Source organism: Lepidochelys olivacea (genome assembly GCF_965140295.1).
Source record: "Lepidochelys olivacea isolate rLepOli2 genome assembly, chromosome: 19".
NCBI lineage: Eukaryota > Metazoa > Chordata > Testudines > Cheloniidae > Lepidochelys > Lepidochelys olivacea.
In genome coordinates, this window is record NC_140429.1 from 1,500,838 (window position 1) to 1,527,530 (window position 26,693).

The 26,693-nt window shown below is 48.6% G+C and overlaps 1 protein-coding gene across 1 annotated transcript in view; it reads left to right on the forward strand.

Moving 5' to 3' along the window:
• RSPO1 (R-spondin 1) overlaps nt 1-18,178 on the forward strand; it is a 35,801-nt gene extending 17,623 nt beyond the window's left edge. Inside the window, exons 4-7 of the mRNA XM_084652511.1 lie at nt 9,728-9,919; nt 11,804-11,953; nt 14,004-14,192; nt 16,403-18,178. Coding sequence (XP_084508637.1) covers nt 9,728-9,919; nt 11,804-11,953; nt 14,004-14,192; nt 16,403-16,551 — 680 coding nt within the window. The 3' untranslated portion in view covers nt 16,552-18,178. The remainder of the gene's footprint in view (nt 1-9,727; nt 9,920-11,803; nt 11,954-14,003; nt 14,193-16,402) is intronic.
• Nucleotides 18,179-26,693: the final 8,515 nt, after the last annotated feature.

The following is a 26,693-nucleotide window of genomic DNA, read 5'->3' on the forward strand; positions in this document are numbered from 1 at the left end:
ACTCAGCCGTAAGTACCCGGCCTCTCAAGTGGGGGTAAACAGCTGGGCCCAGGTTGGCTCAGCAGCTGAGGCTGCATCTCACAGGGGCTCTGAGACCTGGTCTGCACACAAACTTGCATGGAAATAACAAAGGGGGGGTGACTTAAAACCCAGTTAGTTATTTTGGTGCAAGTCAGCATGGCATGAAAGGGGCTGCTGTTTGACGGAGTGGGAGTTGGTTATTGCTTTACAGCCTGCTCTCTGCACAGAGTTGCTCCCGTTTAACTAACAGTGCATTTTAAACTGAGGTAGTGACATGGGGGCAGCTTTGTGTGGATGCTCTCAGGTCACTTCAGCCGCATCAGGACGTGTGCAGGTGCAAGTCAGCAGCTGATATCTCCAGTTTTAAACTGATGTGAGAACATCCACACAGGGGTTTGCACTGGTTTTACTACTCTGGCTTTTTAATTGATTTAAGTTAAACTGGTCCAGCTAGTGCGGGTCTGTGAGTCCTAAGGGATGCCTGCAGCAGTTGCTTGCTCCAGGGAAGATGTGCTCTCTTGGTTAATGTTATAAATTACGAGTCCCAAATGGGTCTCAATTACACTCTTAGCTGGGGGGCCACCCATCAGCACCACAGCGAGGCAATATCTGCCATTGTGTCGAGCTAGCGACTCCTGGGGGCCCTGCGGCAGGGTAAGCATGGCGTCCCTGGCCTTGCGGTGACACCCTCCGTGTGCAGCTGGAATGAGCCACGCAGTGTCGGCCATTGGTGCTGGAACCACGGGGAGTTGGGGGGAGGCTGCCACCTCCTCCTGCCCCCTCCAAATACATGGTTTCCCATCAGCAGCACTCCCACTATAGACATTGTTGCACGCACACACACCCACACACCCCTCCGTGCCTGTAAGTAATGCCCGAAGCATGTACAGTTGATGGGGGAAGCCATCTGGCCTGGAGGACTTTACCCCAAATATATTGATCCCTGGTGCAACTTCAGGGGCATCAGCAGAGTTACAGCAAGGAGGAATTTGGCCCAATGCCCCTCTCTTGTCTTCCTCTCTCCTCCCCACCCCCCCAACAGAGGGGAGTAGGGGGGTGGAACAATTTGTATAGTGCGGGTGCTGAGAGCCACTGAATCAAACTGTAAACCTTGGATATGATGGAAAACACTTCAAACCAGGGGGTGCGGCAGTTCCAGCACCTGTGGAGGGGAGTACAAATGGGCAGGCTGTATCTGCGAACTGAAGTACAGAGCTGTTCTGAACCAATCCAGGGTGAGGCCTCTGTCCCACAGGGCTCCCCACCTCCTTTTTCCCTGGCTAGCACTCACTGGCCCCTTCTCCCAATCCATAACGCACCTGGGAAGCTGCATGCCAAGCCTTGCCCTCCTGGCCCCTTCCAGTCTGATGGTCGCTGCCAGCCCATCCTGCATCAGGGCCATGTGTGGATCCTGTTCCTGCTGCGTGTGAACGCTTCATGGCAAGAGATGGTGCTTAGAGAGGTTGCTGCCCTGAGGAAACTGTGGGACCCGCTGGAGCACTCCTGAGATGTTAAAGCTGCCAGGAGTGGGAAAGCCAGGGACCCATGCTCTCCCCTGCTCTGAGGGCTCACAACAGCCCTTCCCTTTCTGCCTTGTTACATACGAACAGCCAGGCTGGATCAGACCAATGGCCCACCTAGCCCAGTGTCCAGTCTTCCAACAGTGGCTGATGCCAGGTGCTTCAGAGGGAATGAACAGAACAGGCCACCTTATCGAGTGATCCATCCCCTGTCATCCAGTCCCAACTTCTGGCAGTCAGAGATTTAGGGACAGCCAGAGCATGGGGGTTGCATCCCTGACCATTGTGGCTAATCACCATTGATGGGCCTATCTTCCATGAACTTATCTAGTTCTTTTTTGAACCCAGTTATACTTTTGGCCTTCACAACATAACCCTGGCAAGTTTCCACAGATTGACTGTGTGTTGTATGAAGAAATACTTCCTTTTGTTTGTTTTGAACCAGCTGCCTATTAATTTCAGTGGGTGACCCCAGGTTCTTGTATTACGGGAAGGGGTAAACAGCACTTCCTTACTGACTTTCTCCACACCATTCCTGATCTATCACATCCCCTCTCCCCCATAGCCATCTCTTTTCTAAGCTGAACAGTGCCAGTCTTTTTAATCTCCCCTCATAAGAAAGCTGCTCCACACCCTTAACAATTTTTGTTGCCCTTCTCTGCACTTTTTCCAATCCCAATATATCCTTTTGGAGATAGGGCAACCAGAACCGCAAGCAGTATTCAAGGTGTGGACGTACCATGGATTTATATAGAGGCAATATGATATTTTCTGTCTTATTATCTATCCCTTTCCTTATAAAGAAAAGGAGGACTTGTGGCACCCTAGAGACTAACCAATTTATTTGAGCATAAGCTTTCGTGAGCTACAGCTCACTTCATCGGATGCATTGTTGCATCCGATGAAGTGAGCTGTAGCTCACGAGAGCTTATGCTCAAATAAATTGGTTAGTCTCTAAGGTGCCACAAGTCCTCCTTTTCTTTTTGCGAATACAGACTAACACGGCTGCTACTCTGAATCCTTTCCTTATGGTTCCTAACATTCTTTTGGCATTTTTCACTGCTGCTGCACATCAAGCAGATGTTTGCAGAGAACTCTCCATGATGACTCCAAGATCTCTTTCTTGAGTGGTAACAGCTAATTTAGACCCATCCTTGTATATGTCTAGTTGGGATTCTGTTTTCCACTGTTGCATTTATCAGCATTGAATTTTATCTGTCGTTTTGTTGCCCAGTCACCCACCTTTGTAACTCGTGGCTTCCTCATTTTTGTCTAGTTCCCCTTTTTGAAGTTAAATGGTACGTGGTGGGTTTCTGAGTTATTTCCCCCTCACAAGGGTGTTAAATTTAATTTAAATTATGGTCACTATTACTGAGCAGTTCAACTATATTCACCTCTTGGACTAGATCCTGTGTACCACTTAGGACTAAATCAAGAATTGCCTCTTCCCTTGTGGGTTCCAGGATTAGCTGTTCCAAGAAGCAGACGTTAAGGGAGTCCAGAAATTTTATCTCTGCATCCCGTCCTGAGGTGACGTGTATCCAGACGATATGGGGATAGTTGAAATCCCCCATTATTAATGGGTTTTTATAGCCTCTCTAATCTCTCTGAGTATTTCACAACCACTGTCACCATCCTGGTCAGGTGGTCGATAGTACATTTCTATTGCTAGACTCTTATTATTCAAGCATGGAATTACTATCCATAGAGATTCTATGGTACAGTTTGATTCCTTTTTTTTTTTTTAACTATATTTGACTCTATGCTTTCCTTCATATATAATGCCAGTCCCCCTCCAGCACAACCTACTCTGTCATTCCTGTGTCTTCTGTGTCTTTTGTACTTGGGTATTACCGTGTCCCATTGATTAGCATCGTTCCACCAAGTTTCTGTGATGCCTGTTATATCAATATCCTCATTAAATACCAGACACTCAAATTCACCCGTCTTAGTATTTAGACTTCTTGCATTTGTATCCAAGCACTTCTAAAAGGTGTCAATATTTAGTTGTCTGTCTCGTGTGATGTCATTGAACAGGACTCCTTCTTTGACTGTTTCTCTTCAGTTCCTACCTGTACTTCATCAACTTCTATCTTCTCCTCTTTACTAGGATATAGAGCATCCCCTTTACTAAACCCTCCCCAAGGGATGGGTCTGTCCGAACCATGTGCTCCACCGCAGCTATCGCGTTTGGACAGAAGTAGCATTTCCCCCTCCAAGAAGGGAAGGGGCAGGAAAGCGATCTCCCTGTTACAGAGAGCCTGGGACTCAGTGTCCCATGGGAGCAGAGCCCTGGAGCTCAGTGTCGGTGCCTCTCTTGCATGAGTGAGATCTGGCTGGATGCAAGCTGTCATCTCTCCGGAAGGGCGCGGCAGGGTCGCCATGCTGCCGGCCGAGCTGGGAATTAGCTCCCCTTTTCAGCTGCTAAGCCAGGCGGATCAGCTGGGGAAACATGCAGGGTGAGCTTCCTGAAGCAGCCCCAGTTGGGCAGCGCAGAGGGCGATGCGGCCAGAGAATGGGTGCTGCCATTCAGCCATCTGGGTCCTGTCCTGGAGCCTGAGCCTCCAGCGCCCACACCCAGGGATTCCACCTGCTTCCTCGGTCTCGTCGCCCGCTCCCACCTCTTTGGGAGCTCCTCCTGGGGAACCTGGTGCAGCAGCACCACCTGGCCGCAGCCACAAAGGACAAGCCCAGGCCTGCAGCAAACGAGAGATTTTGCTCTCAGGGGGGTATCCCCATTCTGTTCCTGACCCAGCGCAGACCGAGGGGATGTGCTGTATCCCAGGGGTTGGCAACCTACGGCACGCGTGCCAATGTTTAATGGCACACTGAGGCCTGCCGGGTCCCAGCCACCGGCCCCGCTCAGCCTGCTGCCGAACCCAGGCCGGACCCCGCCCCAGCAGGCAGCAGCGAGCCATTAAAAATCCTGCCTGCCCAGGCCCGCTCTTCCCCCTGCCCCTGCCCCAGGGCAGGGTGAAGAAGCTTGGTCCTGCCGGCTGCTGCTGCAGGGCAGGCAAGTTCCTCCTTCCCTGCCTCTTCCCCCAGCCTGCTGGGGTCCTGCCCCTCCTCCTCCCCTCCCTCCCTGCCGCCCATCAGCTGATGGCCCTTGCCAGGGAGGGGGAGAAGCAGAGCCAGAGTGCCCGCACTGCTCCGGGGAGGAGGCGGAGAAGAGGTGGTGACGGGGCCTTGGGGAAGGGGGGTGGAATCAGGGCATATCCCCTCCAGTCCAGCCTCCTGCACCAGAAACGGGATCCCCATCTTGGCCCCAGAGGTGGGCCCTGGCGGTGAGGGCTGAGGCCCAGTGGAAGTGGGCAGGCGGGCTGGGAAGCTTGCAGTGGTGCTGCCGGTGCGGATACGAGGAGATGTCGAGTTCTAGCACAACGTACCCCAAGCCCCGATTCAAACCGCTCCGGTATCCAGCGGAGCCTCGTGGAGCAGCCCCTGGGATGAGATGCCCCAGGCTGTAGCTCCGCACTGAAGCCGTCTGTCTGCGCGGCCCAGGGCTGGTTAATACAAACCATTGCACGATTTCCATTTGGGAGCGGAGCTGGGTGTCTCTGCTCGGTGATCATTGAGCAGTCACTATGTTCGGTTTGAAACTCGTGGGTCATTCGCTGTTCTGGGCGTGAGGCGAGTTGGTGACACGTACTGTGATAGTGAGCATGCCTCTGAGCAAACAAGACTTGGGGAGAAGGAGCTGATAAAAACCTCAGCATCTGGCCACAGAGAAGTGGGCTGAGAAGTGAGCACTGCGTTCGGGGACCACGGGGAGAGGAGCTCGCGTATGCCCGAGGCTGGGCTGCAAGCTCTCTGGCCGCACTCCAGAGCGGGATCAGAACATCAAGGCAGAGGGTGGGCTCATTGCTAAGAGGGTCAAAATGAAGTGGTTCTCTGCCCCAGTGGGCAGTGCAGCTCTGCTGAGACGTGGGGAAAGAAGAGGGGAGGTGTCACCCCGCTTAAAGAGAGCCCCTATCCATCAGCACAGGGGACAGATGAGCAGGGCTGCTCGAAACACAGGGAAAGGGTTTCACAAAACAGTGCAAAATTCCTGTCCTGCCGGAGCAGGCACAATGAGAGAATGAAATCAGCTGCATCTCCTCTCTACAGGTAGGGGCCAGATTCTGCCTCCATGCGCTCCCCCGTGGCTCCCTCTCATGCAGCTCAATGGGAGCCCCAGCACCAATACAAGGGGGAACTTGGCCCTAAAAGGGGGAGGGGCCAAGTCCCAGAGTTAGCAAGAATTCAGTCCTGACCAGTAATTAGAATTTGTTCTGTTGAATCAGGAATCTGCTCCGATTTCTGTTACATTTTCTGTGCTTAGAACAGCCTCCGTAACCCAAACAGAACAAATGCCATCAGCAGCTGCATGGTTCTGATAAGGCAGAGCACAGAGGTTACTGAAGCGATCTCAGGGGTTTGCAAATTGCTCTGGAAGCAATCGTGAGGTTTTTCTTTTCCTTTGCGAATCCAAGTCCTTGCCGCTCAGTTACTAGCCTGGAATTTAAAGATTCTGTCGCTCCAGTGCTTGCTTTTGAGGTATAATAAGTGCAGTATTTAAAATACAAAAAGATGTAGATGTTCTATAAACACAGACAATGCTTACATAATTAACTAATAAAAATAACCTGCATTCTAGCCTGCAGAAAATGTTAGTTTCAAAATAAAGCAGAGTTTTTTATGATAATTAGAAGCAGAAGATGTTCAGACATGAAAGTGGACATTTTTCTTGGCCTGAGATTAGGGCCTCAGCACTGGTCTCAGTTTAGGGGGTACTAAAAGCTCCCTGTTGCCTGATGTAACTGACCTATATAGGAAGTTTGGGACCTGAATCAGCTCCAAGCAGTTTGGAGAGGTATTCAGATGGTTTCCCCTTTTGGAGTCTGCAGACATGTGAGCCCAGCTTATCTGGGGCAGGACCCTGCTCATGAGGGAGGATGCTCCTCGGCTGAGCTGGCTACCTCCCCGTAAAGTATATGGCTGTAGGCGGATGAGGGCGTGTGAGTCTGGGCTGAGTGAGTTGCTCCAGGAGCCAGGCAATAAGCCAAGGCAGGCATGTGACCCTCCCCACTTTGGCCTGCTGCAGGCACATGCTCCCAGCCCACTTCAGGAGCGTGGCCGGGGACGTGCAGAGATGCGTTCCCCTGCAGATGCTCTAGGAGTGGTAGCCAAAGCCAGGCCAGGTGTTATTTCTGAGTGGGAGATGGAGTCGCTGGGCGGGGCTGATGGAATCGCTTTGGTGAGCGAGTCGGGGGGGGGGTGGTTATTCGGGGTTTATTACAGGGTTTGGATGCTGGCCCAAATTGCTGCTGTTGTTTTCATGATATTTATCTCCATGCTCAGAGCAACCAGACCAGGTGTGCAACAGCCCCACTCCCTCCCCACCCAAGTAGATTTGGGCGCGTGATTCCATCCACCGATGCATCCGTATGGACCAAGACAGAGTGCGAGACTCCATCTCTTTTGGGTATTAAGCAATCGCACTCGTCCCAGATATTGCTGCAGTTGCATCTGAAACGAGGCTGAGAATAGTGGCTATGCGATGCTGGGCTGCAAGTTCAAATCACTTGCTCCTTGGTCATCTCTTCTAGCCTGCTCAGCCCGGGGGAAGGGGGCAGGGAAGGAGAGAGCCCATCTCTCTGACTATCTAATCCGGGTATCTATCGAGCACTCAGCAACGTGGTGTCTGGGTGCCGGTCCTGGAGCATCATGGGATAGGCTCTGGTGTGAGCTGTGCATGCAGCCCTCCTGGGTTGGAAGGGAGGGAGAGGAATAATGGGCAAGAACAGGGAATCCTTGAAGTCTCTTTCCCTTGTGCTGCAAGTTGGACACAGAGGAGTTTTGCAAACGTTACCTTCTCACGGCCAAATATGTTTTTCTCACAGTAGCACATATGAAGGCCAGTGCTGACCAGGGAATCCGGGATCCCGAGAATGCTGGGCCGCATTAGCTCAAGGAGCTTGCTAAATCTTGCTGAGTTGACAGATGCTTGTGTCCCATTGAGGAAGATGCAGGCCAGGCTTGGAAGGGGCCTCAGGAACAGATGTGTCTTGGCCACAAAGGACAACAGCGCTTCTAATGGCCACAGGAGCAATCAATTATTTATCTGGGTTTGACTCATTTTCTCTGGGTAGTATTTAAGCTGGAGCATGAGCTCACTCATTGCATCAAATATTAATGACAGGTCTCCTGAGAGAGGGATTTTTTTCTATGATGCTGCTGATTGGCCAGCAAAGGGTCCATTCTTACCTAAGAGCCAGCGCTAGGGAGCATTTCACATAGCAATAAACCATCTCGAAGCTGCAGGATCATTTGTGCCATCTCCCCTGAGATGATGTGTGAGCTATTAGGCCCAAAGACACAGGGCTGCTTGCTGACAAGAAACATTCAGCTCTCTTCATGGGGGCTTTTGGAACTGGAGATTTCAAATGTTCTTCTGGGGCCAGCTTGAGCTGGGTCACATTTCTGGCAGGAAGGATGTCTTGTGACTCTGAGAACGTTCTAGCACAAAACCTGGGCAGCGTCAATCCCGGTTAAAATGGGAGCCTTTGGGGCGAATTTCAAATGAGAAGCTACAACAGGGAGGAGAGCCAAGGCAGACCCTGTCCAAGCATTCCCTGTCCAGCTCTGCTGATGTACCTCCACCCTGAGCTGCAGCATGCTCTGCATTTCCCCTCTCCTCCCCAGCTCTGCTCCTCCATCAGCAGCCCGACCTGCAGCAGCTCTTGCTATGCCGAGTCCTGGTTTTCCTCTTCAGCAGAAACGGCCAAATTAGCCAGTAGTTTTGTCCTAAAGACACATGAACATTGCGGAGAGGTGGGCCCAGTTTATCTCCTGCTGGGATTTGAATCTGGGTTCTCCAGAGGCATGTACCTAAACCATTATATCTCCAGGCATGTGTCAGTGCTCACACTCCATCCTCTCCACCCCATCCCTGACTTAGCAACAGTAACGTCTGCTTAGAAGGAACATCAGGTTAGATGGGACAATAGGACTCTGTCTGATTCCCTCATCTCAGGGGGCTTCTCTTGTCTCCCAGAGTGTCCCATCCTCTGTTATCCATTGGAAGTTTAGCATTGAATCCTGACCAAATTAATGACGGGTTTGCACTTTTCAGGTTACATTCTCACTGGTATGAGGTTGCATTTGGCCAGGGAGGCACAGCTCTGCTGAAGGTTGGCTTGGGGTGGTGAAAGGTTGGGGTTTGACAGGCTGATATGAAGCGGGTTTCACCAAACAGAAGACAGATTGGGTTAGCTCAGGAACACGCATAGCGAAGGGTTTTCCTGTAATCTCTTCTTTCTGACAACTCCCATGTTGGACAGATTTGTGCCTGTTGACACCCACTGGAACATCCTCCTCTCCCATCGTTTAATCATAATTCTTCTACATTTCCCCTATTGTCCACATGTTGGTGCGGTCAAGGCGCCATCCATACTGCGATGTCACACCTAGTAACTCTGCCATGTGTTTCACCACAGAGCCTGGGCAGATCTAAAGCTGGAGCTCGGGAACACTCCTGTCTGAAATGTTTATTCTGGAGCCACATCTGGCCTGCTGTCCCACAAAGAAAAGGTTGAAGTGAGGGGAAAATAGGAGACAGAGACAAAGGGGGACTCGGAAATGGGGGCTGGGAGGTCAGGGTTTGAGCGACCAGATTATCTCAGGCCTGAGCCATTTCGTCCATTCTGATGCCTGAGAATTTTTCTTGCAAAGAATTCCAAAAGGCTTGTCGGCTATTTTGACACTTTAATTATTGATCCCTGGGCCAGACCCACTCTCCAGGAATTCCACGCCAGCTGGTCTGCCCTGAAAGGCAGCATCCTCTACTTGTCTTTAGAAGGGGCAGTTTCCTACATGTGCTACCCCTTGCCAACTGGAGAGAGGAGTGCTGGTCTGGAGGAGGGCTCAGTCTTCTTGCCGATCCAGCCCGGGGACTCTTTGCTGAGACCGCCAAAGGGCCCAGATTGGGTTGGGGGTGAGGGATAGGTTGTGTCTTGCAGACACTTGGCCACAAGGGCTGAGTCCACTAACCACATGAACACGTTTTATAAACCTGAATAGCAGATGGAAGCCAGCGCGAGAGTGGGCCGTGTAGCAAGCTGCTGTTGTTACAGCCAGTTCCCTGGACAATCTTGCTGCTCTGCAATGTGTTTGTTAACCTGCGGGTATCTCTCTTGCCTTTTCAGTCAGTACCGAGGTGAGCCAGGGCTGTGCGAAAGGCTGTGACTTGTGCTCTGAGTTCAACGGGTGCCTGAAATGTTCCCCCAAACTCTTCATACTGCTGGAGAGGAACGACATCCGACAGATCGGGATCTGCCTGCCATCCTGTCCGCTGGGGTACTTCGGCGTTCGCAATCCAGACATGAACAAATGCATCAGTACGTGCCAGGGCCTGGGAGAGAGAAAGATACAAAACCATGCTCTGCACTTACAGGTCCTCACATCCAGGGCTTGCAGTGAGTCAACCCTTGCCTGCCCCCAGGATGTGGATCAGGGGTAATATCCCCATTATATGGATGGGGGAACAGGCCCAGAGCGGGAAAATGACTTGCCCAGAGAATATCCATAGAAAGGGATCCCTTTGCGATTTGCTGCTTGCAGCCCTGAATGCGGCATGAGAGCAGAAGAGAGATTTATCCCGTTTTGCACCTGAGATGGGAATGCAGTTCTCTCCCCTGCAGAGGTGGCTGCGTTTCCACCCACGAATGCAATGTCCCATAGGGGTTTATTTGAAACAGATTAAGAAGCAATAGCATGAGCCGAGGTGCCTTAGGCTTTCCCAGTGCCACCTAATAGCACCTACCAAGCCAGGGTCAGTAGAAGTAGCGCAGTGAGTTTCTCTAAGGTGGGAAAGAGCATGCACAGATTGTCCTACAGAGAGAGATACATCAATGGACACTCACGTAATGATGGCCTGAAAAGCCTGTCCGGCATCGGTTAGTTTGGACATCAGCCCCTTCTCTCAGCTTTTGACTTGCGTTTTGGCTACTGTGTCTTTGGTCAGGGTCCCCCAGGATCTAAGCTAGGAGCTGACTGCAGTCATTCTTGTTAGGAACTGGAAATTGCAGAAATTAGGTGGGAAGTGCTGAAATGTGGCTTGGAACTACTGCAAGAGAGTGTAAATTGGTGCAACTCTGCTCAAGTCAATGGAGCTACCCCCAGTTACACCAACTAAATGTCTGGCCCAACGTATGTTAAACGTTATGCTTAAACCACGGAGAGCCACAGCCAGTGACAGACAAAATGTCCTCACGGGCCCATCAGCCAGGGTCAGGTTGCTATCATGGGTCTTTACAAGGTGGGCATGGGGCGGGGGTGGGGGGGGGGGCGAAGGGCTGAAGCAGTGAACTGTCAAACAGAAAGACTTAGAGACACAGTCTCTAATTTGGGCATTTCTTATTTTGTTGTGTGAATTGTCTGGCTTACCCACCGGGTCGAAGTGATGCTAACACATTGGTGTCGTAGCTGACCTCTTGAGGTGGGCATGCTCTTACTTCCAGGATCTTGTGCGGTATCTGGGGAACCATTGCCACAGACACCACCTCTTCCTTCGTCTGCCCATCCGTAATGAATTGGGTCTTTGGCCTGGGTCTGTCTGTCTTCCATTGCAAGGGGCTGGGCCGACTGAAACACCAGTGAGTGAGTTGGACCTGTGAACAATCCTGGGGTCATTTCATTAGCAGCTTCATAGAACCTGGCACCACAGGCAGCTTCTGTAGCCACACTAGAGCTGGGTAAGGAGTGACTGAAACTGGAGTCAGCTCCTTGTCTTCTTCCATTTTGGCTGATTGTCTGTCAAACTAAACAGGAGCCCAACCCTCTTGCAATCATATTGCCGAGATATAACCCAGCCTAGGCTGCTGCTGATGTGATAACTTCAGCAGAGTGGCTCTGTCTTGCAAGGGGCAATGGCAGAAGGAAACCAGTTTCCTTCGTGGTAGCACCACCAGGCCTGGCAGAGTGCTCAGAGACATACACTGGCTGTTTGCAGATTTCGTGGGCCAGGAGGGCTCTCTAGTGGGGTATCTAGTCCTCCCCTTTGCATAGCTCCACTCTTCCTTTCCCCTCTCCAGCAGATGGTGCCCAGTCTCCACCTTGAAATGTAACTTGACTGCAATACGCACTTTCCACTTTCAGTACCTAAAGGCCACAGAAGCCTGCCGGGAGTTGCTTTTCGATCATATCCATGGATCTGCTGATTTTGGCCCTGGGGGTAGAATTCAAACTATGTGGCTGGTTTTTTTTCCCTTTTTCCTCCCCAGAATGCAAAATTGAGAACTGTGAGGCCTGTTTCAGCCGAAACTTTTGCACCAAATGTAAGGAAGGTTTGTACTTGCACAAAGGGAGATGTTATTCCACCTGCCCAGACGGCTACTCTGCTGCCAATGGCACCATGGAGTGCAGCAGTCCTGGTAAGTGGCATTAAAGCTGTTAGAGCGATTGATTTTTCTGCCGGGTCCTGTAGCATTCTGAAGGCTCAGATTTGTGCTGCCTGTCTGTATGCAACAGCGTATTAATCCTTGCCCGCTTTCCCTGCTGCTCCTCCATCACCCTGCTGCATTTCAGTGACGTCCCATGAACAGCAGTGACCTGCTGGGGTGCCAGAGTGGGCAGCCCAGCAAGTATGTGAATGGAACAATTAACAGCTCAGCAGGTGCATTCTAGAGCAGTGCTACTCAAAGTGGTGGTCCGCAGACCGGTGCCGGTCCATGAGCCACCTGCTGCCGGTCCGCGCGCACATTGGGAAAAAAAATTGCCGGTCCCCCGCATCAGATAGCTTGAGAAGCACTGGGCTAGATGACCTGGAGGTACCTGAAGGGTTCTGCAACAGACAAGAAATTCCAGCTGACATTGTTGAAAAGTTTTCTTTTCCCTATGAGAACATCCTAGTAAAACTGGGGGAGCACAGGAAACACAGAGTGTATATGTGATCTTTCCTGCCTGGAGACAGATTTTCCCTGTAAGACATGCACCTGAACCCCCCTCCCTGCATCCCAGTTGTGCTCTGCAAAGCCAGGCAAACCAGAATCTGCCTCTTCATTTGTTCTTCGCTGGTGGCATATTTGCATCTGCAAAAAACAACAAACAGTCAGGGGCTTAACTCTGCAGGAAACTCTCCGCCCTTGCCAATTTAATATTTAGTTGCAAAATGCGTGATCGGTTTTCTGTGCCGGTTGCCTTAAAGCATAGTTGTGGTTTGGAAGATGTCAATAAACCCTGCAAGGGACAAGGCTAGCTGCAGCAGCATTCTAATGAGTGAAAGTACAGCCAGATACTCAACCCCCTGGAGGAGTGTAAAACCTTCTGGCATACTACAGCCCACTGTCCTGATTCATTGTTTGTTCGTTACTTCTCCGAAAACACCTGTTGCTGAGACTCACGATCTAAATGACGGACTCAAGGATATAATAGCCTCAGGAAGGGGTGGGGGGAGTACACCTCTGACCTGCTAAAGGCCCAGATGTGGGGTGCAGTGGGTGACAAAGACCCCATATGAGCACACACAAAAATTAACCATGCAGGAAACTTAAACTGTGGCAGGCTCCCCTCCTCATGCGAATGGCTCCTCGGTCTCGCCCGTCTTTGTTTCTAAAGTAAATAATTTTCGGCAGTGAAAATGAGGGAGCACCGTGTTTGTGTGGAATGCGGGGAACTTGGGGGCTAAGCAGGTTGGGGTCCCTCAAAACGAGGGACATTCGGGAGGTGTGCGAGGTGCGGCAGAATGCAGGCCACGGCCATGGGGTTATTTGGGTTAGGCAGACATCAAAAAGTGCAGACATGCCCATTGTTGGCACCCAGCTTCATGTGGGTGAGGTCTGCAGTGACCCACATCTGGGGTTGCCAAAAGGGAAAGGCCACGTGAGGCTAGGAGACAAGAGTGAGTAGAAAAAGCAGGAAGGGACTGTGGTGACTTGTTCTAGGAGAGGCAGATGTGATGCGCTCTGAGGGTCTAGGCATGTTAGAAGTGAGGCTTCCCATTCCCCTGCTGGGCCTCCAGGACCCTGTTCTGCAGGTGGAGCAGAGAATGGGCCAGGAGGAACGGTCCCCTCGGGAGAGATGCACTGAACCTTCTGGCTGAGGCCAGGTGCAGTCAGAGCCTTCTCCTCAGGCACACTGACTTGTTACGCGGTCCCTGCCTTGATCACCACAGCCCTGTGTGGTGCAGCCTGGAACTGGCGTTTGGACTCCAAGTGTCTCGCAACAGGCCCAGAAAATTCCCATCACAATAGATTTTTCCGCATTGTTTAAGTCTCTGAATAATGCCGGCGGCTCCACCCTAGAGCTCTGGCTGGGCTGGGGTGCGTGGGAGTATTGCACCTCGCCAGAGGCAGCTCTGGGGGAGACAGAGATCTGTCTGGGAGGAGCAGGCAGCCGGTGGCACTGGGGAGGGAAAGGGCTCCGGGGACGTGTCGGGGGCACTGGGAAAAGTAGTTTTCTCCTGACTCTCTTGCTGTCTGGCAGCACAATGTGAACTGAGCGAGTGGGGCCCTTGGGGCCCGTGCGCCAAGAAAAGGAAGCTGTGTGGCTTCAAGAAAGGCAACGAAGAGCGATCGCGGAAGGTTCTGCAGGCTCCCTCTGGAGATGTGTCTGTGTGTCCTGCCACCACGGAGCTCCGGAAATGCACAGTGCAGAAGAACCAGTGCCCTGAAGGTGAGCTGATGGCAGGGCATTTCACCCTCTCCCTTTGGGGACACATTCTGTTTGCTTGGCATTAACATGTAGTTTCTCTGCAGGATGTAACAAACAAGGCCCGGTCAGGAACTTGGCAAGGGCAGTCGAGACCCAGGGTCAGAGCAGAGGGAACCTGGGGCTGGAAGTCGTAGACTGCGTTCGTAGTCAGGTTCCAGGCTGGGGTTGATACCGAAGGTCAGAATCCAGTTTCAGGTGCCGAGGTGGAAGGTGAAGTCCAAACCAAGCTGAGGGCAAGGCCAGGCACTCAGGAGCCAGGAGCAGGAATAGTCCCGGCAGCTACCTGAGATCCATGCTGCTGCCTGGACTTCCTGGAATGCTCCTTGGTTTATATAGGGCAGGGAACCAATCGGGAACCACCAGGCTGCCCCATATCAGACCCCTTGAGGAGGGACTCCCCCGGTCTGTGTTCTCAGCGGATCATGGGCAGTGGAGCGCAGACTGGGTGGCAGCCTGGAGATGCCCGCTGCCTGGCAGCTCTGTAGGTCCAGGGTTGAGACCTGCTGGGCCTTACAGCCCCCAAATAGGACCTGCTTTGTGCTGCACCTCCACAGGACAGGCACGTCTGTGCTGCCTGATCCTCCTTGCCACAGCCCGAACTGACGGATGTGAGCAGCTGTGATGTGTTTCATGCAATGTCATGAGGCACTGAGCGTCTTGCCTTGCTCTTTACAGTGTGTGTCCAGTTTGCCTTTCATAGGAACGCGGCCCTGCCAAAAGCCTTTGAGGGCCGGTGTGCAACATGACAACTAGAAAGAACCCCTGGCTGTAAAAACAGAATGAGCCACTGAGCGGTTAGTTTCTAATAGGATCAAGCTTAAAAAATTGTCCCTGGACACAGCTTGCCGTGTCTGCTGTATGTTGGCATTCTTATTCCATTAGCTTCTTCACTGGAGACAGAGAACACACCAAGGGCTGGAGCTCATAGTCCACTTACAATGTGATGGTTGGTAGATGGTTGGTCCACTTACAATGTGATGGATGAAGAAAAGGAGGACTTGTGGCACCTTAGAGACTAACCAATTTATTTGAGCATGAGCTTTCGTGAGCTACAGCCCACTTCATCAGATGCATTCAGTGGAAAATACAGTGAGGAGATTTATATACACACACAACATGAAAAAATGGGTGTTTATCATGCACACTGTAAGGAGAGTGATCACTTAAGATGAGCTATTACCAGCAGGAGAGTGGGGGGAGGGGAGAAAACCCTTTGTAGTGATAATCAAGGTGGGCCATTTCTAGCAGTTAACAAGAACGTCTGAGGAATAGTGGGGGGTGGGGGGGAATAAACAAGGGGAAATAGTTTTACTTTGTGTAATGACTCAACCACTCCCAGTCTCTACTCCCCTTACAGTATGCATGATAAACACCCATTTTTTCATGTTCTGTGTGTATATAAATCTCCTCACTGTATTTTCCACTGAATGTATCCGATGAAGTGAGCTGTAGCTCACGAAAGCTTATGCTCAAATAAATTGGTTAGTCTCTAAGGTGCCACAAGTACTCCTTTTCTTTTTGCGAATACAGACTAACACGGCTGCTCCTCTGAAACCTGTCAATGTGATGGATGGTTCCTCTCTAGCCCCCTTTGCAGAATGTTGTGTTTTCTTTGCTGTTCCTCATAGTCACTGGACTTGTGAACTCATGGAGGCTGATGGCTTGTTCATTCCCCTCCGGATTGCATTAGGACTGCAGTTGTGCTGGCTGCTCTGGGGAGCCCCGTTCTGGATAGTGCCTAACCCTCCAGGCAGAAGACAATAAGGAGCAGAGGGGAAAAGGCAGGCGTTGAGTTTAGTGGCTCTCAAATGCACAAAGTGAATTTTCCAATCATGCTAAGGAGTCTGGCCTGTAACCTCAGCAAATGCCGGCTCTGAATGCCCTGCCAGAGATGGAAAATTACAAAACCAAATTAGAATTTCAGTCATCTCACCCCTCTGTGAACACAAATAATACTGAGCTCAAGGGCGTGCACTTCAACCACCCTAACGCCTCAGAGAGCAGGAGAAACACAGGCCTGCAGCGTGCAAGCTGGTCACGAGGCAATGTCAGCACTCACTAGCCATTGGGCCAGCATGCCTGCTGGTCACAAGGCAGTGACAGTGCTCAGCTCTGTGATCAGCCAGCATTCCATTCGATAGTCTCATTTTTGCTCCTTTGCTTGGTTCCAGGAAAAAGGAAGAGAAAGGAAGAGCAAGATAACACAGATGGAAACAGAAACCGGAAAGACACCAAAGATGCTAAATCTGGCACCAAGAAAAGGAAAGGCCAACAGAGAGGGACTGTGGTCCCCATGACTCCAGCTAGCCCTGCTCAATAGCTGCCCCTTTACAGTCACATGATGGCAAGAGTTCATTGCTGCTATGTATATGAAAGCTTTATTGAACCAGAGCACTGCTACACAACAGACACAATCAGAAAGATAGACAGACAGACACAGAAACTATACACACACACAAAGACTGACGGAGACCACACACATACGCAACATAGACTGCAAAGAGCAAACTTCTAAGAAGAGGAGTAAGAAAATATAAGAGATGAAGCTTAAATGCGAAGGACTTTACAATGGGAAGCTGGGGAGAAAGTGTGAACCAGAGTGGAGGGCAGTGATGCAAATATTCCTGATTAAATGTCTCAAATAGAAGCCAGCCATGTAAACCCCAGCATAACGCAGCTTCAGCCAGAGACTAGAACTGATTTGCTCCTATTCCAAATCAAAGGATCTGGAATCGTGCAAAGGCAGTGGCGTGTTTCTATTCCCCCTTCCTTTATTTTGTGTTTTAAGCTGTAAGAGAATATATGTTAAACCTTTGTGAGAAGAGGTCAGAGATGTCTGCCCTGAAATGGCTTCAAAAATTTATTTCAAATTAAAAAAAAATCCAACAAAATGACAACCAAATTTCCGAGCGTATGGTTCATGGCTCAGCCCCCGCAGAAGCTGGTGGCCTGTGGGGCAGGGCCTTGCTTGCAGAAGGAAAACTCATAAAAGCTTTAAGAAAATCTCAGAAAATGTTGCCAGCTGCATCCTAGCCACAAATCAGTCGTCATTCACTTGCACAATCCCCATCTGTGTTCAATAAGTCCGGTCGGGAATTTCCCATCATGCAGCAAGTTGAGAAAATTAGAGGTTACAGCAAACCACAGGCTGTTTGATATTGCGATTCTGACAACAGTCGCAGCTGAAAGGATTCTGTGCTGGACTGAGGAAGGTGCTGATGCCTTTGTGCAGACTCCTCCCTAACCTAATGGAGAAAAGCCGTGCGGTCCCGTCTCTGCAGGGGGCAAAATGTTCAGAACCTTTACATCCATTAGAAAACCATTCATCGGCATGTCGCCAGTTGGACTGGCTCAGAATTAGCACCAGCACTGTCTAGGTCTCCCCACTTCTCAGCAAAGATTTAATCTCCCGGGTGAAATTCACCACTGTGCAATACGAGGCCTGTGGCCACAGGGCTTCCAGGAGACTGAAGCAGTGCGCACACACTTTGTGCAGCCCCTGTGCACAGGGTGGATTTTACCCAAAGCACTGTAGTGAGGCTGCATAGTATTCAGACTTATCCAGTGGTGCAAGGAGGGAGGTCCGGTCCGGTACGCCATACCAGTGAGCTATTTATAGCTGGTCCGCTGTACCAGTGAGCTATTTATAGCCAGTAGGCCGTACCAGTGAGCTATTTCTAGCCCGTCCGCCGTACTGGAAAGACACGGGAGGAGCAGAATGGCGGCCCCACAGCCCTTCCACGCAGCTGCGACTAGCATCTCCTGTCTGGGGTCTGTAGGCAGCCCCGCTGGAGGACAGGGCTGGGGGCGGTAGAGCCGCACTGGAGGAGCTGCTGTCGTGGGGCTGCCCCATGTTCTGCTCCTTTCGCCCCTGTGGTTCCAGAGAGGCCTGCGGTTCAGAAGTCTCTGGCGCAGCAGGAGGAGACAGAGATCCCCTCAGGTAATGTGGGATGGATCATGGGGAGCGGAAGGGGAGAGTGTGGGGCCCCAGGCTGGGGGCGGGGTGGGTTCATGTGAGGAGTCCTGTGGGGGGGTCATGTGGGGAGGCCACGTGACCCCCCCCAGCTGGTGCAGCATACTGGTAAGAAATGAATTCTACTTGCCCCACTGGTCTTATCTTTCAAAGTGTGCATCCCTTGGTGTAGATATTTGCAGACCCTTCTTCATCCCTTTAAGATCCAGCCGAAATCACTGCTCCCGAGGGATGGGCCCAGGCGAGCTGCCCTGCCCCATAGGGCAGTATCCTGGGCAAGCTGCCCACCCTCCTGGGGGTGTCAGGGGCAAGCTGTCCTGCCCCCAGGGGGGATCAGGGTGAGCTGACCTGCCCCCCAGCTGATCCCTAGCACTCAGCAGGTTTTGGTTTACCATTATTATTACACCTCTTTTGTTCCCCCTCTGCGTCCTGGCTGTCGCAGAGTGCGAAAGCAACCAGTGCTTCTCAGAAGAACATGCACTGGGGGAGAGCTGCCCCCAACATGTAATGTGCTGACACCTTCCGAGGTCACACATGGCCACCTGATGTGACTGGCTGCATCACCTCACACACCCGTCCTGCCGGCTAGCTGGGAAGAGTGCTCGTTGTATTTCGAAAACACAAGTCCATGCAGTTGCAATTCTAGGAAAAGCTACTGGAATTCTCTTTTTGGCCCACCTGCCCTAGTGCAGTTTTGGCGGGGTTCAGAACGTGGGAGCTGCATAGTTGTCCCCGTTCCAGAGCTGCACGAAGCTCTCCGTGCCTGCCGTGCTGACAGCAAGGCCTTTGGGCCCATCATCCACTCTGTATTTAAGTAAACAAGCGGCCGTTATATCTTTTAGAGGGGATTCCATTTCAGCACAATGATAAATGAGCAGCATACCAGGCAGAGAGTGCGAGAGGTTCTCAAAACTCGTCTTTTCAATTGTTTATAGATCATGTTTAGATGAATCCTGGAGGAGACCTCCCCAGTTGAAAGGCTGGATCTTGCTTTATTTTCTGTTGTCAGCGAGCGGTGAGAGGAGTAGTCTGTTTGTACTGTGGCTTTGTACCTAACATGGACCTTTTCCCCTCCAGCTGTTCAGCAGCAATATCCGGTAACCCTTTTGGGAGTCTCACTTCACTAATTTCCAGCACCATCCCCAGGGCCCCAACCCGCTCCTCCGCAAAGATTGAAAAGCAGAGAGCGAGGGCATTAACAATTAATGATAATTATATTCCTGACTGCTACCATTCAGGGTTCCCTACAGTACAGAATATCCAGTATTAGCCTCCATATTTAAAAACTAAACTGCACATCAAGATAAACCAACCAGGCACATGTGGTGCTGCAGGGTCTTTGATTTGCTGTTGTTGTCATGTTGGTTTGGCAGTTACTTGTTATTTCAGAGGAGGAGAACAAGGCCTACGCAACACTTCAGTTCCACCCCAGCCCTATTTTGACATCTTAAGTGGTGCATAGCCCTTGTGTTAACCCTGTCCCAGGGAGGATTTTCACTCCAAATTTGTTAACTTGCAGTGGGGCCCCCGGTCATTAGCGAGGACTCTTGGCAAAGGTTTCCAATCCTCTCTGCTGGGTTGTTTTGGAATGTCTGCTTTTCCTGTCAGAGCAATACATTCAGTACAGATGTCTGACACTAAGAACTTTCTACACAAATGTCACTCGGATCTTTCTATTTCACAGTTAGTGCAGGGAGGGTTCACCCATTAATGCCAGGTGTGTCCAGGGAGCATCACCACCTGGGGTTTGGTTTGGATCCACTTAGAGCTAGTCAAAATTTTTCAATGGCCTTTTTTTTTTTAAACTGAAAATTTTGCAAAAGAATTTTATTTTGTGAAATTTGAGGGTTTTTTTAAATTTTTTCCCCTCTCTGCCTGTTTCAGCAGCAAAATGGAAAAACACAAAACAAAAACATTTAGTTTTGAAATTTTTCAGTAAAAAATTGTGATTTTTTTTTAAATCCGTTCTTTTAGAAAACTTTGACAGGAATTTTTTTTTCTAAAATTTTTGAAAATGTTCATGATTTTTCCCCGTGTGTTTTGCTTGTTCATTGACACCCCCAGATAGCTGGTTTGTGTTTGGGGATTTAAAAGCATTTTCCCTTTAGCCAATATGTTTCCAAGAAGAGCGGCCTGGGTTCAAACACCTAGGGAATGCTTGGGGGTGCGACTGCTCCCACTTTTGGAATTTTTTAAGAGAGCTTCATTCATCTCAGTTCAGTTGCACGTTAATGCTTTCTCAGTGGTGCTGGAACCATTTGTATAGTGGGGGTGCTGAGAGCCATTGAACCAAACTGTAAACCCTGGATATAATGGAAACCACTTCAAGCCAGGGGGTGCTGCAGCCCCCTCCCAACACTCCTAGTTCCACCACCTATGTGCTTTCTTTCCCTTTACAATACAAAATCTGCTGTGATATTCTCCTCATGGCATCACCATAAAACATGCTTCTTAGCAGGCTGTGGTGCTGATAATTTTTGTTCATGTATCGTTCACAAAGATCAGGGTGTTTCTCAAACAAGTGGTTTAAAAATATTTACAGGAAGGACAAAACATCTCTTATGAAGCAGTTTATTCTCCACAATTCCAGGCAGATTAATGCTTCAGGTATCTGTATGGCTACCTGTAAGGCAACACTATTACCTCTGGCATCTAAAGCTGTCCCACACCTCCACCCAATCTTTAATGGAATTGGAGGAGTGTTCTGTGCTATTCTGATAGATGAGATGGGGGGTGGTGGATGGGGATAGATAGATAGATAGATAGAATCATGGACATTGTTGGAAGCTCCTTTGGACAGAAATGTCTTTGTTTAAATTAGTGACACAAAAACATTTTTACTCACATGTCAAGTCAATGGCAGATTTCTTTTCAAAATCTGCCTGCATAGCTTCCAGATATTTTGCTTAGCATTTGGGTAATTTTTCCCAGTTCTGATGGAGCTAGAGCAAAGGAGAAGGAACAAAATATCACCACCCTACAACCCTCAGTTTTGAAATTGTTTAATTTCTAGCTCATTTGCTGAGATTTAGGCGCCGAGACAGACCAATCTCACCAAACACAGACTGGTTATAAGTATTATGCTTTCACCCTCCATGTTTAATATAAATCCAGATTTTCACCTGCCATGGTTAGGTTTAAAATGTGCACACACAGAATCCTCAAATAATAATTTACTAACCTTCTACTGCCGTAGAAGTGGAGGGAATGTATACATGTTTTAGTTCATGTTTACATTGAAATGATTTTTCACTCAGAAGAAGTCCAGGCTTTGATTAAAGGAAGGATACTCGGATGGTGGCCTCGGTGCTTTTTGATGCCACTATCTGGGTTACATTGCTGAAGGATTGCTGAGAGGAGATTCAGCACCTATTGACAGATTTTAGTAAATCAATGGACCTCACAGAAAGGGATGGTAATGCTGAACCGTTTTGTTTTTTTTTAAATCTCCATTTAAATGACAGAAATCCCAACTTTATACAACCAGTCATCCCAAATAAATCATTCTGATGGTATTTATATACAGGATAATATCGTGTACCCACCTGAATACCCCACTACAGGTCAGGCAGAGCAGCCTGCCAGCACCCCCCGGTATCTGAAGAGCAGCAGAGCCCTGCTGAGAACAACGGCAGTCTGGGGGTTGTAGGTTGATTATATAGTATTATTTACAACCAGTGCAAAGCAGCTTGGCTAGATTCTTGCGTGCCACCCGTCTTGCACATGGACCAATTGTATGCAAAAGTCCCAGGACGTTGGGCTGCTGAAAGATAAAATGCAGCACATGATATGCACCGCTTTCTGGAGAATAAATCACATTTTGTGCCGAATAAATTCAGATCACAAAATCTTCCTGTTTTACTTTATTTTCAGAGAGAATATTTATGTGTGAATGCTTTATATTCCAGATTCCTAATAAATACTTGATACATATGATAGAGAACATTGGCCTGATTCCAGCCACGTAGCCAGGTGGAGGGAACAGGGGGAGCGATCCAAAAAAAGGCACCTTTTGTGCTTCCCCCCGCCCCAGCTCTGCCAATGCTACCATAACTCCGTGGCCTTCCACGGAACGACGCAGTGCTCAGTCAGGCCCTATACATCTAAGAGAACTGAAGGGGTTGAGTCTGACAAGCACCCTGCTCTCAGAGGACTCAATCCTGCAAGGTCTTGAGCACCCACAGGTGCCATTAAAGTCAATCACTGCCCATGCTCTTCATTCTCCCTGTTTTCTTACCATCACCTCCTTTCCCCCACCCCCTTCCTCCTGCTCTCTTTTCTTTGCTGATTTGAACTGCAGCTGTGGGAAGGATAAATCAAAGGCATTGAGCTCTGGGGTCTTATTCCTCTGTTAAGGAATCCCCAAACCTGGGCCATGTGCCAAGAAAGCCCTGTCACCCCGTCTCCCTTCACAAGCTTCACCCTAGAGGATGACAACTTCATAGTCCCTGAGGGACAGTGTCATCCGGAGAGGTTGTGGTGAAGTATCTAAGATCTCTTGTTTCGGAGTAGCAGCTGTGTTAGTCTGTATCCGCAAAAAGAAAGCTCACAAAAGCTTATGCTCAAATAAATTTGTTAGTCTCTAAGGTGCCACCAAGAACTCCTTTTCTTTTTAAGATCTCTTGTGCCACCTTGGAGAACCTTGAAGACTAATACTGAAACATAAATCTGCCCTGGTATTCTGTGGGGACCAGTGCAGTGAATGGAGTCTCTAGACTGGTGTTGCCCTTATCCTAGCAGCATTAAACTAACAACAAATACAGTAGTTCCACACCACTCTGAAAAAGTGCTCTGAATAGAGTCAAGTCTCAGAAAGAGACTTTCTCCTTGATTTGCTCCTTGATCATTGAAAACTTGAAGAAAGATGGAGGTGATCTATTGCAGATGATGCTTGCTAAAAAGAATGACAACTCCAGTTGCTAACAATATGGTAAGAATAACTTAACCAACCCCCTTAGAACATCATAGAATCATAGAACTGTAGGGCTGGAAAGGACCTAGAGAAGTCACCAAGTCAGCCCCCTGTGCTCAGGCAGGACCAAGTAAACTGAGACCATCCCTTATAAACTGTCCAACCTGTACCTAAAAAACCACCAATGATAAGGATTCCACAATCTCCCTTGGAAGCTTATTCCAGTGCGTTACTACCCTGACAGTTAGAAAATTATTTCTAATAGCGAGCCAAAATCTCCTTGCAGCAGATTAAACCATTCCTTCTTGTCCTACTTTCAGTGGACATGAAGAAAAATTGATCACTGTCCTCTTTATAACAGCCTTAACATATTTGAAGACTGTTACCAGTCTTCTTTTCTCAAGAATAAACATGCCCATTTTTAAACCTTTCCTCATAGGTCAGTTTTTCTAAATCTTTTATCTTTTTTGTTGTTTCCCTCTGGACACTCTCCAATTTGTCTACATGTTTCCTCAAGTGTGGCCCCCAGAACTGGACCAGTACAGCAGCTCAGGCCTCACCAGTGCTGAGTAAAATACAATTACCTCTTATGTCTTACATACGACTCTCCTGTTGTTACACCCTGGAAAGATATTAGCCTTTTTTGCAACTGTGTCACATTTTTGACTCTCATTCAATTTGCAATCCACCATAACACCTAGAGCTTTTTCTTCCAAAGCGTTTGCAATCCTTCCCAGCTTGGTGTCATCTGCAAATTTCATAAACCTACTCTCCATTCCATTTTCCAAGTCATTAATGAAAATATTGAATAGTACAAAAACCCAGAACTGACCACTGTGGAACCCCACTAGCTATGCCTACCCAGTTTAACTACTCTTTGAGTACAGTCTTTCAACCAGTTGTGCACCCACCTTATAGTAATTTAGTCTAGACCACATTTCTCTTGTTCGAACGGCATGTGGGACTGTGTCAAAAAGCCTTACTAAAATCAAGATAAATCATGTCTATTCCTTCTCTCCATCTGCTAGGCCAGTAAAGAAGGAAAATAGGTTGGTTTGGCATGATTTGTTCTTGGCATATCCATGCAGGCTATTCCCTACAGTTCTATTGGCCATTAGGTGCTTACAAACTGATGGTTTAATAATTTGTTCCAGTATCTTTCCAGGTATCAAAGTTAGGCTGATTGATCTAAAACTCCCCAGGTCCTCTTTGTTCCCCCTTTTAAAAACAAGTACTATATTTGCCTTTCTCCAGCCCTCTGAAACCTCATCTGTCCTTCATGAGTTCTCAAAGATCATTGCTAATGGTTCCAAAATTGCTTCAGCTACTTCCTTATGTACCCTAGGATGAATTTCATCAGGCCCTGCCAACTTGAATCCAACTTATCGAAATATTCTTTAACATGTTCCTTCCCCCATGTTGTTAATATTAATTGTGTTGAGTATCTGGTCACCACTAATCTTTTTCGTGAAGGCCGAAGCAAAATTGGCATTAAACCGTTCAGCCTTCTTGATGTCATCAGTTGTTAGCTCTCCTTCCCTGCTAAGTACAGGACCTACAGTCACCTTCATTTTTCTCTTGCTCCTAACGTAGTAAAAGAACCTCTTCTTACTGTTTCATATGTCCCTTGCTAGGTGCATGTCATTTTGTGCCTCAGCCTCTCTGCTTTTATCTCTACATGCTTGTGCGATTCTGTTGGACTTCTCCTTAGCAATTCACTCATGTTTCCCCTTTTTGACTTTCAGGTCATTAAACAGCTCCTCATGGAGCTATATTGGCCTCTTACTATTCTTCCTATCTTCCCTTCACATCTGGATAGTTTACAGTTCTGCTTTTAGGACTGTCTTCTTCAGAAACTGCCAGCTCCCCTTAGATTTTCTTCCCACGGGACCTTACTTACCAGTTCTCTGAGTTTGTTAAAGTCTGCTCTTTTGAAGTCCATTGTCCTTATTCTGCTGTTCTCACTCCTTCCTATCCTTAGAATCATGAAAATCGATCATTTCATGATCACTTTCACCCAAATTGCCTTCCACCCTCAGCTTCGCTACCAGTTTCTCCCTGGTGATCAGAATTAAGTCCAAAATGGTTTTCTCTTGGTTTCCGAAACAAAAACTTATCCCCAGCACATTCCAATAACTTATTGGAAATTCTGCTATTTGCCATATTACTTTTTCAACAGATGTCTGGGTAGTTAAAGTCCCCCATTACTACCAAGTCTTGCGTTCTGGATATTTCTGTTATTTGTTCTAGAAATGCCTCATCCACCTCCTCTTCCTAATTTGGTGGTCTATAGTAGACCTCCTACCATGACATCACCCATATTTTTTACCTCTTTTATCTTTACCCAGAGACTTTCAACTGGTCTGCCTCTGGCCTCCTTCTGGACCTCAGAATAAGTATATATATTCTTGATGTATACTGCCAACACCCCCTCCTTTTTTGTCCTGCCTGTCCTTCCTGAACAAGCAATTCCCATCTATACCAATATGCCAGTCATAAGATTTATTCCACCACATCTCTGTGATGCCAATTCAGTCATAATTTAGGCTATGTACTAATACTTCCAGTTCTTCCTGTTTATTCCCCATACTCCTTACACATGTAATTATGGCAATGAGTCATTCTGCTGCCATCACATGGCCACATTCATTGGGGGATGTTTACAGCAATCAAACCATAACAGAAGGTGTTGAGCAAAATTCAAAATGACTAAACATCAACAAAGGTCAGACCGGCCTTGTCAATGAAACTAAAGGCATTTGACAGGTATGACAGCCTGGCATGATGCCCTGACCTGCCCCTCCTGGTCTGGGAGCTATGGTGGGAAACACACCACTCTACTTATTTGAGAAACAACAGAGTGAGTTAAAAAAACAAAGTCAGTATGTATCAGTATTGAAATGAATAAACTCGTGGGCTGCAGGGCAACAAATGGAAATGGCTGAATCATATATAATTAGATACATCAGCCCAGTAACCTTAGATGCTGGAATTCTTCCTGCCAGACCAAATTTGAGGATGATTCCTTCCACAGCTGCAGAGATACTGCAGGCCAAATACTGCCTATGTGGTATTTAGTCAACTTAGGTGGAATGCCCAAATAGTCAGTTCAGCTTGACTCTGCTAAGACTTCTGAAAAATCCTGGAATCCTTACAAATAACTAACATTGCTTTATTTGAAAGAACAGAAAATGGTAGTTTCAGAAAAGTAGTTGTCATGGAAAACTAGATAGATGATACTAAGGCCAGCTGGGACAATCATGATCATCCAGTCTGGCCTCCTGCATAACACAGGCCAAAGAACTCCCCCAAAAGAATTCCCAGAGCATATTTTATAGGAAAATATCCAATCTTAATCTAAAAATTATCAGTGACGGAGAATCCACCACAATCCTTGGTAAATTATTCCAATGTTTAATTCCTCTTATCATCAAAAATTTACACCTAATTTCCAGTCTGAATGGGTCTACCTTTAACTTCCAGCCATTGGATCATGTTATGCCTTTCTCTACTAAAGTGCCCATTATTAAATATTTGTTCCTCTTGTAGACACTTACAGACTGTAATCCAGTCACCC